The 17,783-nt window shown below is 51.2% G+C and overlaps 1 protein-coding gene and 2 non-coding genes across 4 annotated transcripts; 2 read left to right on the top strand and 1 right to left on the bottom strand.

Annotated features, from left to right (window-relative positions):
- Window positions 1-2,646: 2,646 nt before the first annotated feature.
- On the bottom strand, window positions 2,647-17,608 carry GANAB (glucosidase II alpha subunit). 2 transcript variants are annotated; one of them, XM_065937503.1, is made up of 25 exons: window positions 17,526-17,608; window positions 14,341-14,445; window positions 14,086-14,194; window positions 13,708-13,835; window positions 10,919-11,098; window positions 10,394-10,459; window positions 9,499-9,572; window positions 9,243-9,326; window positions 9,060-9,156; window positions 8,637-8,817; window positions 7,924-8,077; window positions 7,477-7,712; window positions 7,268-7,394; window positions 7,087-7,166; window positions 6,724-6,867; window positions 6,537-6,633; window positions 6,151-6,252; window positions 5,735-5,978; window positions 4,825-4,889; window positions 4,557-4,633; window positions 4,370-4,444; window positions 4,105-4,218; window positions 3,868-3,980; window positions 3,626-3,726; window positions 2,647-3,536 (listed from the first exon to the last, which is right to left on the bottom strand). In XM_065937503.1, the coding sequence occupies exons 1-25, from the start codon at window positions 17,561-17,563 to the stop codon at window positions 3,427-3,429; spliced, it is 2,901 nt and encodes a 966-aa protein (XP_065793575.1). In that variant the 5' UTR covers window positions 17,564-17,608; the 3' UTR covers window positions 2,647-3,426. The 2 variants fall into 2 exon arrangements, with proteins under 2 accessions (XP_065793575.1, XP_065793576.1); XM_065937504.1 differs by lacking the exon at window positions 10,394-10,459.
- On the top strand, window positions 12,419-12,561 carry LOC136170141 (small Cajal body-specific RNA 17). Its single transcript, XR_010663582.1, has one exon. It is a non-coding gene; the product is annotated as a small Cajal body-specific RNA 17 (non-coding RNA).
- Window positions 12,637-12,719, top strand: LOC136170117 (small Cajal body-specific RNA 18). Its single transcript, XR_010663561.1, has one exon. It is a non-coding gene; the product is annotated as a small Cajal body-specific RNA 18 (non-coding RNA).
- Window positions 17,609-17,783: the final 175 nt, after the last annotated feature.

The raw sequence follows: 17,783 nt of genomic DNA on the forward strand, positions 1-17,783 counted from the left end.
CGCCCGTCTGGGCCCACTTCCGGTCAGTCTGCACACACACACACCCCCCTTCCCTCTGGGTAATTTCCGGTCCCACTGCCTAGTTCTGGGAACCACGGGAGTGGGTGACGTCATATCCGGCGTGTCAAGCGCGCGTGGCCGGTGGTCAGGAGCCAGGTAAGGTACCGTGGGAGTGGCTTGAGACCCTCCGCCTTGATCTCCAGGCCCTGTGAGCATATTTTCTTTCTCTTTTTTTTTTTGAGCGTATTTTCTTACATTCATTCACTCACCCATCCACCAGTCCCTGCACGCAGTAACAGTAGCTCAATAAATAATTGCTACACGAATGAGTGAAATCTACAGCCCTGCCAAGCCTAGACAGCATATTAAAAAGTAGAGACATTACTCTGCCGACAAAGGTCCATATAATCAAAGCTACGGTTTCTCCAGGAGTCATGTATGGATGTAAGAACTGGACTATAATGAATGTTGAGCATGGAAGAATTGATGCTTTTGAATTGTGGTGTTGGAGAAGAGTTGAGAGTCCCTTGGATTGCAAGGAGATCAAACCAGTCAGTCCTAAAGGAAATCAGCCCTGAATTACTCATTGGAAGGACTGATGCTGAAGCTAAAACTCCAATACTTTGGCCACCTTATGTGAAGAACTGACCCTTTGGAAAAGACCCTGATGCTGTGGAAGATGGAAGGCAGGAGTAGAAGGGAACGACAGGATGAGATGGTTGGATGGCATCACTGATTTGATGGACGTGAGTTTGAATGAACAAGCTCCAGGAGTTGGTGGACAGGGAATCCTGGCATGCTGCAGTCCATGGGGTTGCAGAGTCAGACACGACTGAGCAACTGAACTGAACTGCCAAGCCTGTGCACTGGTTGTCTCATATAATCCTCACTATAATCCTTTGATAATTTTAATACAATTTAGGATGTCTTTGTGTTAGTTGCTCAGTCGTGTTTGACTCCTTGTGACCCCATGGACTATAGCCCTCCAGGCTCCTCTCTGGTGGAAGTAGGTAGCCATTCCCTTCTCCAGGGGATCTTCCAGGAATTGAACCTGGAACTCCCACATTGCAAATTCTTTACCGTATGAACCAAGGAAGACCACAATTTAGAATACTATCACTCTAAAAATTGATGTTGCAGAATTTTGATCATGGCAAAAATGCAAAAACATAGTAATATAATTACCTGGAAAATAGCAAAGGGCATTTCTGGCATTTCATTAATGATTAATCAACCTCTTGTAGATGTTCTAGTATGTCCACTTGGAATCAGGTCCCTTTCTGGGATGAAGAGTTTACATCAATAGTGTTTTCCCAGCACATCCAGCAGTAGTTTAAGAGCAAATTGCTCTTCAGCGTTGTCACAGTACCTATCCACTTGTGTGTGAGATAGATTTTTGTCTCCATTTTACAGGTAACTAAGATTGCCCCAAATAATGTAATCCCTGTGCGATTTTCATATAAGTACCACGCGCTAACCGATTGTGCCACTGGAGCTTCCAGTGTGCGATTTTCAATGTGCCTTCTAGATACCTGACTCCAGGATCCTGTACTGTTTTTCCTCTGACCCACACTTCCTACATGTATGACAATAGGGATGGGGGTGGGATGCAATGTGCTATCTCCCTGGGAATTAACTGGAAATATTTCTTGAGCAGAAGAATTTCCTGAACACACCTCCTAACTCCTCACTGGCATAAACCATCCTAAGCAGTAATTTTCCCAAACCAACCATCCTAGTTTCTTGTTAAGATAATCTCTAAGACTGTGGTCAATCTGCAAAATGGAGGAAACCATCTCCTGTCACTGATACAAATGCAAATTTGTTTAATACTGCTAAAGAAAAGCAGTCTTGGGCTTCCCTGGTGGCTCAGTGGTAAAGAATCCTCCTGCCAACGCAGGAGACCTGGGTTCAATCCCTGGTCTGGGAAGATCCCATATGCTGGGGAGCAACTAAGCCCCTGTGCACTACAGATATTGAGTCTGTGCTCTAGAGCCGGGTAACTGCAACTGTTGAGGCCCCGAGCCACAACTACTGAAGTTCGAGCACCCCAGAGCCCATGCTCTGCAACAAGAGAAGCCACCATAATGAGAAGCCCATGCACTGCAATGAAGAGTAGCTCCCAGTCTCCACAACTAAAGAAAAGTCCATGTAGCAGTGAAGACCTAGCAGAGCCAAAATTAAATTAAAAAAAAAAAAAAGAAAAGCAGTCTTAAGTGTGAGAACATCTAACATACAGCTATTTCTAAAGGGACCCCAGTAGCTCTAGTCACTACTATGAACTAGGCCCACTAAAGTCTGACGATGTTGCTGGGTTCCTTCGTGACATACTGGCATCAAGCAAGCTGATGAAGGCTTGAACTCATTCTGCTCAACCAACGAGGCATAGGCAGAAAATGTCAGGTCCCCGGGCTTTTAAGGGTCTGTGGTTCAAGCCAGAACTAGAATCCACACACCACCAGTAATTAATGGTTTCTCTCTTTATTGTTTCTCCTTTTATCAAAACCTGTCACAGCTGGGGGCCAAAAGGCAGTAAAAAAAATTCCCACAAATATCCCCACCCCTTGTCCCCAGTGAGTTCTCCCCCACCCGCCACCCAGGGCCTTGGGTCAGCCCTGGGCACACATGATCATGTCCCCCACCCTCGGCCTCCTCCCAGCAATAAATACAGGTGACCGTGATTCCATGAAACCACAACTGATTTCTCCATCTTGACTGCCCCTCAAGGGGACAAAATTTTAGGAGGCAAAAGAAGTCTTGCCCACCCCCATCTTGAGGAGTGTAAACCTCTTTCCCCCAAGGGACAGGGGAGGTAGAACGCCCCTGTCAGAACCGCAGCAGCTCTAGATAGAAGCGGGGAGAGGAAAGGTTGGGATGCCAGGGAAGAGAATGATTTCCAGCAACCTCACTCCTTTGATCCATTTATCCCTTCTCAGGGTAAGGGGTGGTCCCAGTGTATCAGGGGAGGGCTGATAACAGAGAAGAACCAGAAGGAAGAAATAACAGGAGGGAGGAGCAGTCTGGTGGGGAAGGAAGGAGAAGAGGAGGCCGAAAGCTCACTGCCAAGAAATGGCATCGACACGCAAGGGAAACAAACGGAGAGGGTGTGGAGGAGACTGAGGGCTCCCAAAAGAAGGCGAAGGGCAGCAAGAGCCCTGTGATGCCCAGGTCTTCACAGGTGAATGTGCTCCAGTTAGAGCAACAGGCTATTTGGAGATGATGGGAGATTTAGTGTCAATGGGGTGGGAGAGGTCGGGAGATCACAAAAGAAATTCAGACCCAGGGACAGCCCTCTCATCCTGCCCAGATGCTGGCAGAAACCTGGATCTTGAGATCAGAAAGGTGAAGTCTGGGGAAGGTCAAACTCCAGGGCAGAAGGAAGAGTAACTATCATGACCATCACACCCCACCCCAACATCCCTTCAGTTATCGCAGGTGAATAGTCCAGTCAGATGCCACACTGACGCCAGGCTTGCGCAGGATCAACACCGAGGTCTCAGGGTCATGTTGGAAGGACAGGCGGCTTTCAGGAGATCCTGGTGGAGGAAGAAGAAAGAGTGCCAGAATGAAAAACAATTACTTTCCCTTAGGCAGGGGTCCCCAACACGGGGGCCAGATCACTCACCTTTTGTCTGGAGTACAACAGTTGCTGGCTTTCCGGCCCCTATTATCACCACCCGCTCAATCCAGATTGGTGTCTCAAAGTGGCCTTTGGGGTCTGCGGAGCTGGAGGAAGCAAAAATGGACACCCAGCAGGAAAACAATGATCAGAGCAGAGAGGAGGAGAGCACAGCGAGCTGTGCGCATCCCGGGCCCCAGACGCCTCCTCCTGCAAAGGCCACCGAGGAAGAAAGGGCTCCTCCTTACCTGGAGACCAGGGTGTTGCCAGAGAACGAGAACCGACGCAGCAGGAACTCATGGCGAGTCTGATAGTTGAATGTGTGCCCATCGTCTAGGAAGAGCTCTCCTTGGGCCGTACCCTGAGCAGGACGTGGGACAGGTGAGAGCCTGAGCCCCGGAGGCAGTGAGGGGCGCCTGCCCTGGGGAACTGCATCCCTGGAGGGCGGACAGATGGAGGTGGCGGTTCCCTGCCCACGCACTCACCTGGAGGCTGAGTGCGACGAAAAGAGTGATGGGGTCATCCTTCATGCAGTCTGAAGAACGCCGCACTCGCATCCACCGGGGCACGATGGTCCCTCCACGCTGGAACACGGGGATCTAGGGCGAGACCAGTGCTGGGATGAAGCAGCCATGCTGTGCCTCTTGCAAGTCTGTGCCCCCTTAGGAACTGGACTCCAGTATACACACTCTCCCCCCTTCTGGAAACCTAGAGGCACATGGAGCTGGCAGCTGGGCCAGGCATACTCACGCTGCTTAGAGTTACAGGCAGGTACAGGGTCTGCGGACCGTGATACTTCTGGTAGCTCTGAATATCATACCACACCTGTGGGTGCAGAAGATAGCCTCGGTCACTCGCTGCACAGAGGACCCCACTCTCTTCACCCTCTCTGACCTCTACCAAATTCTTTCCCCCACCACGCTCTTTCTTAACTCACCTCCCCTTGGCCAGGCAGATAGACCTGCACACCGTGAGCCTCAGAGTCTGATACAGGGTGAACCAGCAATGCATCCCCTAAAACATGGCAGAATCCATTCTGAATTGGGGGGATCGGTTCCCAAAGAGGGAGCCCTAAAGCACCTGCCCCCTTGCACCAGCAGCCTCTGACCCTCCTCCCTTCCTGTACATCCACAGACACACCCCCCACAGGGCTTGCTGCTTCTCAGCCCTACCCCAACCCACCACTGGCTGTCCTTGTTTCTCACCAAGCAGGAACTGATCGTCTATACTGAAAGTGGTCACATCCTTAGGATAATGCACCCACAGGGGCCTAGGAAGGAAGCAAGACAAGAATGGAAGACACCTGCTGTTTGGTGGAAGTCAAAGATGCTACCCTAGGACTGGCAATAAGAAGAGCGCAGGGGTAAGACCTGGATCTGGCAGCCAGTAAGGCCTCAGCTGTGCAACCTAACCTTGGACCAGACATCTGGTTTCCCAACCCATCTCCGTTGCCTCCTCCCCAGCTCCTTCTGGAAAATGTTCTGCAGAGCGACCTTCCAGTGGCCACTTTATTATCCTGGCCTAAAAGGCCCTCCAGGATCAGGTCGTATTTTCCACTCCACCTCACCTACCTCTCCCTCTGGTTCATTACCCCTGAGACACACTGTGTTTTTTTTTCCTACTCCTGGAACACACCAAACTGGTTTCCATTTCATAATGTATGCACTTGCAGTCTCTCCTGCTTGGAACATTCCTCCTCTGGATCACAAGTGGCTGTCTTACTCATCAGTCAGGCCTCATCTTTACATGGCCTGTTTGTGGAACTTAATTCCATTACCCTGTTCTACTTTTAACAAACAGCTTGTCAGTGTTGGCAATTTTCCTATTTACATATTTGTCTACTCGTCTGTCTTCCTCACAAGGACAGGACACTTGTAACTTGTTTCAGGCTCTGCAGGTATTGATGGATGATGCCTGGCATGACATAAGCACTCAGGGACGTTTACTGCTATTCATCCCTACTGGTCTCTTCTCACTCTTCCCCTTGCAATCAGATTTCCCTCCTTTTCAAGGCCCTGGCGAATGTAGAGAAGAGCCCAGTGATGGAGCCCCGTCATCCCCACTGTCTCCCAGCCACCTCAGTCCACTCTCCACAGACCCAAGTGAATGCCTTACCTCATGACCGGGATCCCCTCGCGATGGGATTGATAGAAGAGGGTGTACCAGAAAGGCAGTAAGGAGTATCGCTGGCCCAGGGCATCTCGAATTATGTCGTGGTACTGAGACGGTAACAGCCACGGTTCTCGCCGACCAGTGTCCAGGTGGGCATGAGCCCGGAAGAATGGCTGGTAGGCACCCATCTGGTACCAGCGCACAAGCAGCTCTGGCTCTGGATTTTTGAAGAAGCCGCCCACATCCGCTGGAGAGGAGAGGGAGAAAGCAAGTTAGAAAGAGAGCGAAGGAGGGCTAAGGAGCCACCCCAAGGCCCTGGCGTGGACAAGCAGTTCTCTGCTCAAGCCTAGGGTCCGTCTGTGCCCTCTACCTTGCCCCTCTCCCGCCAAATCAAGGCCCCGAATTCCTCCTTCTCTTACCTCCACAGAAGGAAAGTCCCACCAGCCCCAAGCTGAGACACATAGGAATGGAGATCTTCATGTGGTCCCATTCAGCAGCATTGTCCCCTGTCCACACGGCTCCTGAGGAAGAGAAGAAGGAAGGCATTTACATACAGTGAAGGGCTCGGCCTTTAAGACAGCTGACCTCTCTGACCTGTCACACCTGCTCTGCGGCCCCCAGGGTCCTGCTGAAAGTGGCGGAGTTCACCAGAGCACTCAAACAGGGACTGGCCACCCCATGCCCTGCCTCCCTTTAAATGCACAGCTGGGAAGAAGCACACCACTCTCAGAAAATGGCTGCATGGACAGACTTCCCCTAGAACCAGACCCAGGTCCTTCTGCCAAATCTCTCCTCCAAATCTTACCGAAGCGCTGGGAGCCAGCAAAGAAAGCCCTGCTCAGGACAAAGGGGCGTTCGATGCCCCTGGAGCGCAGCACCAGGCCATCCGCGGTCGCCATGTGCTGCATGGGAACAGGAAAGAGGCGGTAAGCAGCAAAGCCAGCTGCCCTCAGTGCCCGTTCTCCGGCCTCGGCCTCTCCTCGGTCCCTTACCACGTAGAGGCCATAGATGTTATGTACGTCTCGGTGCTCCCAGCCGCCATAGTGCTGGGCATCCTTGAGCATGGTGACCTCAGGACCGTTGAACACAGATGGTTCATTCATGTCATTCCAGACATAGAGGTTGGGAGCTGAGCCCTGAGAACACAAGGAGGAAAATGGGAACAGAGGACAGAGGGGAGGAAGACAACGAACAGTGTGAGAGCAGAGAGCGCCTGGGAGTCCAGCAAGATGCACCTCTCAGGGTCCTGCCAGGATCATCAAGGCCCCTGATATCTTACAAGCAACCAACCACAGCAGGGTTGGCAGGCAGAGACTGATTCCAAGAGGTAGTGTGGGAAAGACAGGCTGCCGTACCTCGTAATTGTCAAAGTGAAACATGTTAGCCCACCAGGCCCTCATCTTGGGATTGGTGAAATCAGGGTAACCAGCTGCGCCTAGAAGTCAAGGATGGCTTTCAACCCACGAAGGGCAAACCGGCCTCCACGATAGCTCCCTGGTCTCCCAATCGTACCCCCTCATTTCTGGGCCCACCTACCTGGCCAGCACCAGCCTTCGTAGTCAGAGCCATCCCGGGTTTTAACGTATAGACCCAGGTTCTGCAACTCTTCATGTACGCGGTAGCCAGAGTCCACCTTGATATGGGGGTCCACAATGGCCACCAGCTGTGGGCAAGGACCACGGGTGGTCAGAGCTCTCCAAGGATATCGTGCCTGAGAAAACCAACCACGGCTACAGCCCTCTTACCTTCCGCCTCTTGGAGGCCAAATGCTCAAGCATGTTGCGGGGCTGAGGGAAACGGCTGGGGTCCCAGGTGAAATACCGCTTGCCGTCGGCATGCTCAATGTCCAGCCAGATGACATCGCAAGGCAGCTTGTGATCATCGAAGCCCTGATCCACTTCCAGAACGTCAGCCTCATCCCGATAGTTCCAGCGGCTCTGGTGGTAGCCGAGGGAGAAGAGCGGGGGCAATGCCTGGGTCCCTGCAGGTTCGGGGTGGGGGGATGGGGTCACAGCGGGGTCAGGCTCAACCTGGAGCCAATGGAGATGCCTGGAAATTCAGGGAGATACAAGGGGATCGGGCCAGAGAACAGGCCGAGGCACAGGGCTGCTGAAAATGCACAGTCACCCTTCTCAGGGAGACAAGGATCAGGAAAGCAGGCTGCAGGCCGATGGAGTAGGGAGGCCACATACCTGTGAGACTAGCGTACTGCCGGAAGACATCAAAGACGGAGGGCCCGAGCATCAGGAAGACATCGATGATGCCGCTCTCGGACATCCAGCGAACGTCCGTCTGTGGAGTCTCCCCAGAGCCCTGCAGGTAGTCCAGCATCTTCCCAAACAGGGTCTGCAGGGAGGACCAGAGAGAGGTCTGACCCCGCCCTCCTGCTTCCCAAGCCAGGGTTCTCCTGAGTGCGCTCACAGTGGGCTCCTTGAGCCACTTCAGGCTGGAGTTAAACATCACCTCCTCAGTAAGGCGTCCCTCGGCCCCCTCACAAGCAGCCCTGTCCATCCTCCCCCCACCCCCCATAACCATTGTATTTCTTTTGCAGCACTTACCACCACTGAGCTCATCTAGACCTCTGTTACCTGTTTAACCTCTGTCATCTTCCTTTCCTAACTCAACATATATTCCCCACATGGATAAAACGGTCTAGCTCTTGATGCAAACTAAACAATAAACGTATTGATGATAAATGCAGGAAGGTAAACACCTTCCCCATGGGTGTGTGTCTTCTGGGAGTGACTGGGGAACTCGTATGCTGCTCACGAGGCCAAGGCCCGTCTCTCACCCAATCCTAACAGGTATCCAGACAGGCCACCCTATCAACCTCTTCGAAGCAAATGGCCCAGCACGTGCGTCTGACTCAAGGCCTGCTGAGCCCTCCCCATGCCTGTGCTCTCACCTTCCCAGCAGTGTTGGAGGATATGTCAACCCAGGTCTCTGCAGCGTTGAGCCAGAAGATGCCTAGGTCCCGAAGGGGGCTGTGTGCCAGGAGAACGGGGACAGACCCATACAGGGCCATGCGGTTGTACAGCTCATATTGGAACACATCCAAATTGTAGAGGCGATACGGCTCCCCACCCCTGCAGGCAGACAGACCAACCCTTGACCGTGGGCACACAGCCCCCAGCCCGTAGACAAAGATGAAGGATAAACACTGGCCCCTCTGCCCTTTCTCCAAGCAGAAAATCTGACCGCCAAAGGCACCCTGGGCACGGGAAGTGATCCAGGCTCATCTGGAGTACCCAATTTGTATGCACATTCCCCACAGCCCTGACTTCTGACCCGTTCCCTCCCCCCATCTTGATGTCACTGCGGGACTCACTCGGTGACTTTCAGCCTGAGGTTGTCTGCATGCTCAGGGATCCCATACACATGCTCCATGCCTGGCAGAGAGAAGTCCAAACTCACAGACATGGGGCCTGGAAGAGAAGCAAAAGATAAGCTCTAGAGCTGTTGCTTGACAAGGACCCCCTATGCCCCTGCCCAAGGCTCTCCCAGCCCCTACCGTAAGGCTTGCTGTCAGAGTGAGTTTTGAACGTCTCTTCCCAGGCTCCTGGCTCATCATGCTCTGGCTTCCCCTGGGTCTCATCTGGCTGGAAGGAGGCAAGTGGACCACTGCCCAATCACACACCAGTTCTCTTTTTCCTTGCCTGCTTTCTAAATCCCATCCCTAATGGCAAGCCTAAGCTCAGCTTTCTCGGGGGCCTTTCCCCTCCGACCTCCCAGCCAGCCCTGTGCTCCAACTGGCCACCCTCACCGACTTGCCTTGTCGTCATCCCCAGGTGTTTCCTCGGGCTGGGCCCCATCGCCCTCAGCTGGTTCTTTTGATCCTTGCCTGGAAGGTAGGAGAGCTGTCTGCTCCAATCCAGAGGGGGCGGGGACGAGGGGCTAGTGGAAGGAGGGGTGAGGGAATAGAGAGCCAAGGGTCCAAAGGAACGAAGGCATTGGAAGAAGGGACTGAATGTTAAAGCTTCGAGAGGGACCCCCAGTGAGCAGGTAAGTGTGCAGAGGATGGGGAGAGACATGAGAAAGGGAAATGAGAAGTAAATGCCACCTGGAGGCGCCTTCCAAACACAGGCCCAACCCCAGCCTCTGCCAGCGCTCCAGAAGAGACAGGCAGGCAGGTCAGGGGCATGGGTTCGGAACCCAGTCCTGGCCCTGCTGCCTCTACCAAGAGACTCTGGCCCCACCTTCCCTCACTGGGCCTCAGCCTCTTGGCCTGACACAGGGTTTTGCAAAGCAAGTGAGTCATAACCATGGTCAAGCCTCTACACACAGTCAGGCTTATATGCAGGGACTTAAACAAGACATTCTGCCAAAGAATGCTTTCAAGGGCAGCTGGCAAGCAGCTCTGCCCAGGGCCTCAGTGCATGCCAGCTGAGAGCCAGAAACCCCAGCAACAGGCAGCATCTCTCCACCCCCTGGCAAAGCAAAAAGCTCCCTACACGCCTCAAGGACGTTCAACATTTCATCTTCCTTCTCCCAGGGGGCTCCCAGCCAGGGGAATGGGGGACAGGAACCAGAGACCATATAGCTGGAGTAAGTGGGCGAATGAAGGGCAGGCCATGGAAAGGTCTGGGCACCTTCCTTGGGGGCCAGAGTGAGGGGCGGGTAAGGGCAGAGGAACAGATACAGTACCAGCGGTCATGGATTTACCTAGAGAAAACGTTCTTGATCCTATCCCAAATGCTACCGAGCGTGAGACTAACTTTATCCGAGAAACTGGGGCAGGAGGAGATGGGTAGGGAAGGGGGAAAGGGGGTACAAAACCAACACAGAAACAGAAACATAAACGTGAGTTTCAGTCGACAAACTTCCAGAGGTGGGGCAGGGGAGGAAATTAAAACCAAAAACCAAAAAACAAAACCAAAACAAAAACAAGGAAGAAAATAAATCTGGGAAATGTGATGGTGTGAGAGGGGGAGAGGGAAAGGCAGATCTAGGCAGGCCTCCCTGAGGAGGTGCCCGGGGTACAGACGACAGACCAAAGTGACTGCCTCCTGGTCTGTACAGGACCCAGGCCTGCTTTCCTACCCTCCCTGCTGGCCAGTTTCTCCCAGCCCCCAGCCCCCAGCTGGCTGCTGCCACCCTGTCTCCTCCCAGGGACCCAGTGCCAGACCCTACGACACCTCTAGGTTCTTTCACACTAGGTCTCCTTCAGTGCTTGACCCCTGTACTCACGAGACCCTGGGGGTCCTCTGGTGCTCTACATTTAAGAGTCCTCGGGCATTGACACTGAGCAGAAGGCTGCGGTCCTCCAGCAGGTCAAGGCGGAACGGCCGCGCTGTCAAGATGATTTTATAGGGTCCCTCAGCGATGGTGAGCTCCACGCTGTTGTCATCCCGGCCAGAGATAGACAGCCTAGGAAAGATATCAAAAAGGATATAAGGATGTGCAGAGTGCTAAGAGTAGTCACGACACTTAGAAGAGGGGCAAGCGCTAACAGCCTTACAGGAAGTGCGCCAACGGTACAGGGGCAGACAAGTTTGACCAAAGGAACCAAGTAAAGAGCCTGGAAACAGACCCAGGCATACTCAGAGCTTTGAAGTGTAACAGACACAGAGGCAGTTCAGTGAGGTCAGGAGGAAAAACATTAGCAATAACAGGGAGAACACATTTTCTGTAGAGGAAACAAATGGTATCACAACCCTATCTCATTTCAGATACAACTCTAGACAGATTATGACTTAAAGTTTTCAAGTAAAACCTTTAGAAGAAAATATAAAGAAGTGTTTTTCTGACTCTGACATAGAGAAAGATTATTTAAACACAACTTAAAAACTGTGAACACCAGACTGATGTACCTGACAACATAAACTTCAGAATTTTGGTTTATTGACAGATACCTTAAGGGCAGTCAAAAACAAGAAAAAAGTCTGAGAAACTGTCCCAATCTAGAGGAGTCTAAGCAGACTTAACAACTAAATATAAAACAGAATCCTAAATGGGACTGTCGGGAACAATAAGGTATGGACCTTAAGCTACAAGGATATATTGTACAGCTCAGAATATAGTCAATATTTTATACTGACTATAAACGGAATAAGACCTTTAAAAACTGTGAATCACTGTATCATACACCTGTAACTTACATAATACTGTACATCAACTACACTTCAACTAAAAAAATGAAAAAAATCAAAATTAAAAAAAAATTTGTAAAAGACCTTTAGTTAACAATAATGATCTATTCGTTAGGCATGACAATTATACAACCATGATGTTGAACAACAGGGGAAAATAGGAATTCAAGGTATAGAGGAACTCTCATAATATTCTTGAAACTTTCCTATAAATCTGAAATTATTCTGTAATTTTAGAAAAGTGAAAAGATAAGCTACAACCCAGGAAAATACAGCTGTAAAACACGTACGTAATAAAGAACTGGTATCATTATTTCCATATTCTACACTCTAGTTCTTCTCTTAGCTATACATCACAGAGAAACTCCTGCACAGGGAGACAGGAGACATGGACAAGAATGTTCAAGCCAACACGGTGAAGAGTAAAACACTGGAAAGAACCCAAATGCGCATTAACACAGAAACGGAAACGTTAAGTTGGGATATATTCATATAACACAATATTATACAGCAGTAAAAATGAATTTCTAAAGCTACATGCAGAGGGGCTGGGAGGTTTGCAAGTGTGGGTGTAGCGAGTGGCGTAGGGGACAGGGCGCCCCCAGGTTCACGATGCAGCCCCCGGATGAGGCCGCAATATTTTCCTTACATGATCGGGCCCCATGGCTGGCGGCGCCGCAGGCCCGGAGCCTGAGAGGATTATGAAAACGTGTCAGGCGAAATGGGGCCAGGGACCCGGGGGCTGAGAGGTTAGGGGGAGGCAGTTAGGCTAAGGTATGGGTGTGGTTAGGGTGGCCCCTGCCGCTCTGTGAGCCCTGGTCGATGATGACGTGACCACTGCGCAATCTGAGTTCTGGGAACTAGGTGATGGAGCGTGTTCTGAGAACGGACTGAGACCGAGCAAAAAAAATAAATAAATAAATAAATAAAATAAAGCTACATGCAACAGAGTTACATACGTAAGTGAAAAAAAGGAAATCTCAAAAGGTCTCATTCACTAAAATACTTTCCCTACAAAGCTCAAGACAAACAAAAGCTCAAAAACAAACAAAATCACGTAACTTATCGCTTAGGCACATGCACATATGTATGTATGTATATGTATATGTGTGTTTATACACATATACTCACAACATAACTGTAACAACAAAGAAACAAGGGAGCAATAAATTTCTGAGTAACAATCACCTCTGAAGGACTCAGGGGTACAGGGTACGGGGCAGTAAGATGTGTGTTTGGGCTGGGTGAAGGGTTTATCATGTTATTTTCTAAGTTAAATACTTAACAGAGAGCCATGCAAGGAACAATGACAGGGTGTCATGGCCCAAGTACTTGACTAATCCTATCCTGAATACCTGGGGAGAAAGAGAGGAGAGAGGAAGGGAGGGAGGAAAGAAAGAAAAAAAGACAACAGAAAAGAGAAGAAATAGACAAGACAAGACAGTGGGACAGGACAGGAAGGGAAGGGAGGAACCAATTACAGAGACACTGTATTCCTAGAAGGCAAGTTCCATGGCCTTGCTGATTTCCTCTTATATTGAGAAAGCTGTATTTGTCTGCTGAATGCACAAAGATAAAGGGTGAAAGAGAAACCAAGCAAGGGAGTCCCTGGCGGTCCAGTGGTTAAGACTCTGCTTTCACTGCTGACGGTGCAGATTCAATCCCTGGTGGGGGAACTAGGATCCCATGAGCCATGTGGCTCAGCCAGTCAATCAACAGAGAAAACAACTGAAACAAAGGAAGAGATGAAGGAAGGTTGAGGAGAGCAACAAGGTGCTATTCATCTGTTACCCAAATGTGGATAAGAAAGTCATCTGCCAGATAAAGGTTCCTTAGGAAGGAGGCAAAGGGCCATGGAGATGGCTATGTTTCTCAGGGGAAGTTTACCCAGCTGTGGGGGGATCGGCCACCAGGACATCCGGCACACGGTATCGGGGCCGCCGGGGCTCGAGTTCATCGATCCTGATGCGAGTCATGTTCTTTTGAAGTCCTTGGAGCTCCAGCACCAGCACCACCTGTGGGAGCAGAGGTCAGGGAGTGGAGAAAGGAAGGAGCTACACCGAGGAATGCCCTCTGAACCCACTTCGCTCCTGAGGGGATCTCCTCCTTCTAGCCCTTTGCCTAAGGGATCTGAGACCTGAATTCCTCACAAAGTAAAAGTCCCAAGGTTAGATGGCATGGGATGTGGGCCATAGGTTTCCCCTTCCCCAATTACCCCCTGGCCATTTCTCCACCCCCATTTGACTCTTCCTTTTCTCCCCTGACCTTGGTGACTTCGTTGATCAGATGGACTGTCAGCGCATCAGGACCAAGGTGCAGAGAGTCCAGTAAGGCTCGGTAGGGAGAATGGCCTGGCCGTATGCTTCGCTGCCTCCTGTCAAGTCAAACAATTGAGAAGAGGGTAGGGTTCCCTGAGGCCCCTAAGTCCTTCCATCAGCTGCAGTGACCCACGCTACCTCACCTGCCAGATACTTCCCACATCACCCTACTTTCCATTCCAGTCTCCCAGAAATAGCATACTTGCAGAAGGAACTCTCATCACAGGTCTTGAAGTTGCTTCTATCCACAGCGAAGGTAATTCCCAGACAGACCCCTAAACAGGCCAGTACCAAAGCAGTCCAAGACCTAGAAGGAAAAGAATGACGAGGGAATAATCAGAGCAGGGTCAGAAAGGGCCCCACTTCAGAGGTGAGGGCCTCTTCCCACCACAACCCTAAAAGGGGAGCAAGCTAAGACTCCCACTAAACAGCAAAAGAAGGCAAACTGGACCCAGAGTTAAGTGTTAAGGCCTGAGAAGTTGGCTCACTCACACCTTCCCTTCAAAAGGCAGAGGAAGTGGACAAAGGATCCTTGGCCTTCAGAGGCCAGGTATTGACTCAGGTTACATCAGCCTCTCGAAGGAAAGGCACAGTAACAGTCAGTCCCCGGAGAGGTGGTGGGATCACATGCGTGGAACACAGAAACAAAGTTAAGCCATGCCTATCCACGGAGGGGAGTGGCAGTGAAAAAGTTAAAGATGTACCCTCAGCTAGCCTGCTGGTCACACTTCCTGGGGTCCTAACACCCCTAACGCTCTAATCATCCTGCTCCTTGGACCTCCACTCCTGTAACTTTGACATATGCTACCACTATCACCACCTGAGCTTGAATAACAAGAGCTAACCTGTACTGAGCTTCCCTTGTAGTTCAGCTGGTAAAGAATCTGGCTGCAATGTGGGAGACCTGTGTTCAACTCCTGGATTGGGAAAACCCCCTGGAGAAGGGAAAGGCTACCCACTCCAGTATTCTGGCCTGGAGAATTCCACGGACTGTATAGTCCATGGGGTCACAAGGAGTCGGACACGACTGAGTGACTTTCACTTTCAACTTGTATGGAGTCCTAATATACATCTCGGAGCCTAGCTAACTGCATTATATAGTTTTTAACTCTTATCTGTAGTTTTCAGTAGTGTCAATGCCCAGGTCTCACCCCAAAGTTCTGATCTAACTGGACTGACGTAGGACCTGGGCATCAGATTTTAAACTCCCCTAAATAATTCTAAGGCTTCTGGGGCAGCTAAGTGGTAAGGAATCTGCCTGCAATGCAGAATATGTGAGTTCAATCCCTGGGTGGGGAAGATTCCCTGGAGAAGGAAATGGCAACCCAGTCCTGTAGTCTTGCCTGGGAAATCCCAAGGACAGAGGAGCCTGGCGGGCTACAGTCCATGGCGGGCTACAGTCCATGGGGTCGCGAGAGAGTTGGACACGACATAGCGACTAAACAATAACAAAACAGCTCTAATGGGCAACCAGTGTGCAGAACTAACTTTTTAATGCACTAACTCTTTTCCCTTTGTTTTCCTGGTGAATGTAGGATTGGAGTTTATCTCAGATGGGTACACTGAGACATAAAAGATTCAATAATTCACCCAAGATGGAACAGACAGTATGAGGTGATAGCAGGACTGAACTCTTGTGTGACTCTGGGGCTCAGGTACCTCATGATGTACAACAGAGGGCACCAGCCACCAGCAGGCCCTGCCTCACTGAGGACCATCACCCTAAGGTTACTACACACCTGCCACTTCCCCAACATGCTATCAAACGACAGACAAGGGAGTAACAGGTTTATTTAAGCAAGTCAGTTTGTTAAGGATATATTCATCCATTCCGAGTACATCCTAAACAGGCATTCTCCAACTTCAGTGTCTGTTAAGAATTATGAGCAGTGACTGTTAAATGAAAATTCTCAGGTCCCAGGGAATCTGCATTTTTCCCAGTGACTGATCTAGTAGCACACTTTGAGAAAGCATTCCATATAAGAGAGGGAAAAACAAAACACAGCCTTCTCACCACTCAAACGCTGCTACTTGCTAATAGGGTAGCCAAAGAGTAGGGTCTACTAAACACACAGCATCCACCATTAGCCTCGGCATCTGCTGGAAAGCTAAAGGTAAAGATATTCACCAGGAAGGAGATTACTGAACAGAGTAAGCCCTCCAGTTCCAGAAGAAAAGGCAAGGCATACCAGGCTAGACAGAAAGGTGAGGAAATCACCAGGCTCTGTGGTTTAATGGGCCAAGCAGGAACAAGGAGCAGCAAAACAAGCAGAAGAAATGCTCCCAGAAAACTCAAAAGCAAGGCATGTGCCCCCCTGCCCCCAGCAGGAGTGACTGCAGCAGACAGTCTGAGCCACTGACCCCACGTCTACCGGCCCAAAGCAGAAGTAATCAGAAGTACCCTGAGTTAAATACTCTCTGGAGTCTTATTTGCAACATCTATAAAATGGGTTTGGAGAGATGCCAATGTGGATAAGATTTCTGAAAGACTTTTCAGATGTAACCTGTTGGAAGGCCCTAAGAACTCCGGAAGGCTTCGAACGCCCCTGAGCAAGAGGTGGTCACAAGCCAAGGTTAGGAATGACTCGCAGGGAAAAGTGCACCCGTTTATTGTTTCAGATAACAGGTTTCCAGAATAGAATTTACGATCCATGGTTTTCCACTGCTGCCAACAGTACACGCCTCTCCCCACCCTAATACATCCGTTAGATCCTGGTAAATACTTTGTGGCGCTGATTGACTGTTTCAAGCCGTTCTTTCAGTAATATTAACTAGAGAACGCAGACCAAACCATTGTTGTGTTTGAGTAACATCATCCAGGTCGATTGTGAACTTACGAGATCCTGCCCCAGCCGTGCCCAACGACCGTGAACACCGGAACAAACCAGGGATGGTGTCCACGTGAAGACTAGGGCAGGGCAGGGTCCGGGCCTCTCGAGAGAAGGGCAAGGGCAGTGGAAATCAAGACTGCCGGCTACGGTGCTTCCAGCCCGGCTGGGGGCCGCAGGGGAGCAGGCTGCATTCCCGGAGGCTGGGCCGCGTCTCGTCCCCCGCCCCGATGGCCCCGCGCATTGCAGGAAAGAGGCGGCAGCTTTAACCGCCGCAATCCGCCAGGGAGGGCGGCGGCTGAGAGCAGCCCAGACCAAGAAGAACGCACGGCTGCGGCCTTCTAAAGCCACCGATCCGGAGCCCCAGAAACAAGGGCCCCCCAACGCCGCGCGGATCTAATGCGAGGAGGCTGGGGAAACCTGAGGCCGGCTCCAGAGAAACAGAGTCCTCACGAGGCCGGGGGTGGCGGAGTCTCAGGAGAACATACAAGAAGGATAGATACGGGATTAAGGGGCCTGGGGGCGTCCCGTGCGCGCCCCCGGGATCCGAGCTCCTCACCGCCTCCTACGCGCCTCCACTGCCGCCACCGCCGCCATCTTGTGCCGGGTTTGCTCCTTGACCCGGAGCTTCCCCTCCCCCAGCGCGCGTTGAGCCACGTATCTTAGTGCCCGCCCCTTCCGGCCTCCTGATTGGCCCGACCACACAGAGGCCGGGCGTTGTCCCATTGGCGGAGGGCTTACGCTAAATGCTCGTGGGGGCGGTGCCGGGGGCGGGGCTTGAGAGAGGGGGCGGGATTGTTGAGCGAGGCGCTGTCCG

The sequence above is a fragment of the Muntiacus reevesi genome, chromosome 5 (genome assembly GCF_963930625.1).
Source record: "Muntiacus reevesi chromosome 5, mMunRee1.1, whole genome shotgun sequence".
In the NCBI taxonomy this organism is placed as follows: Eukaryota; Metazoa; Chordata; class Mammalia; order Artiodactyla; family Cervidae; genus Muntiacus; species Muntiacus reevesi.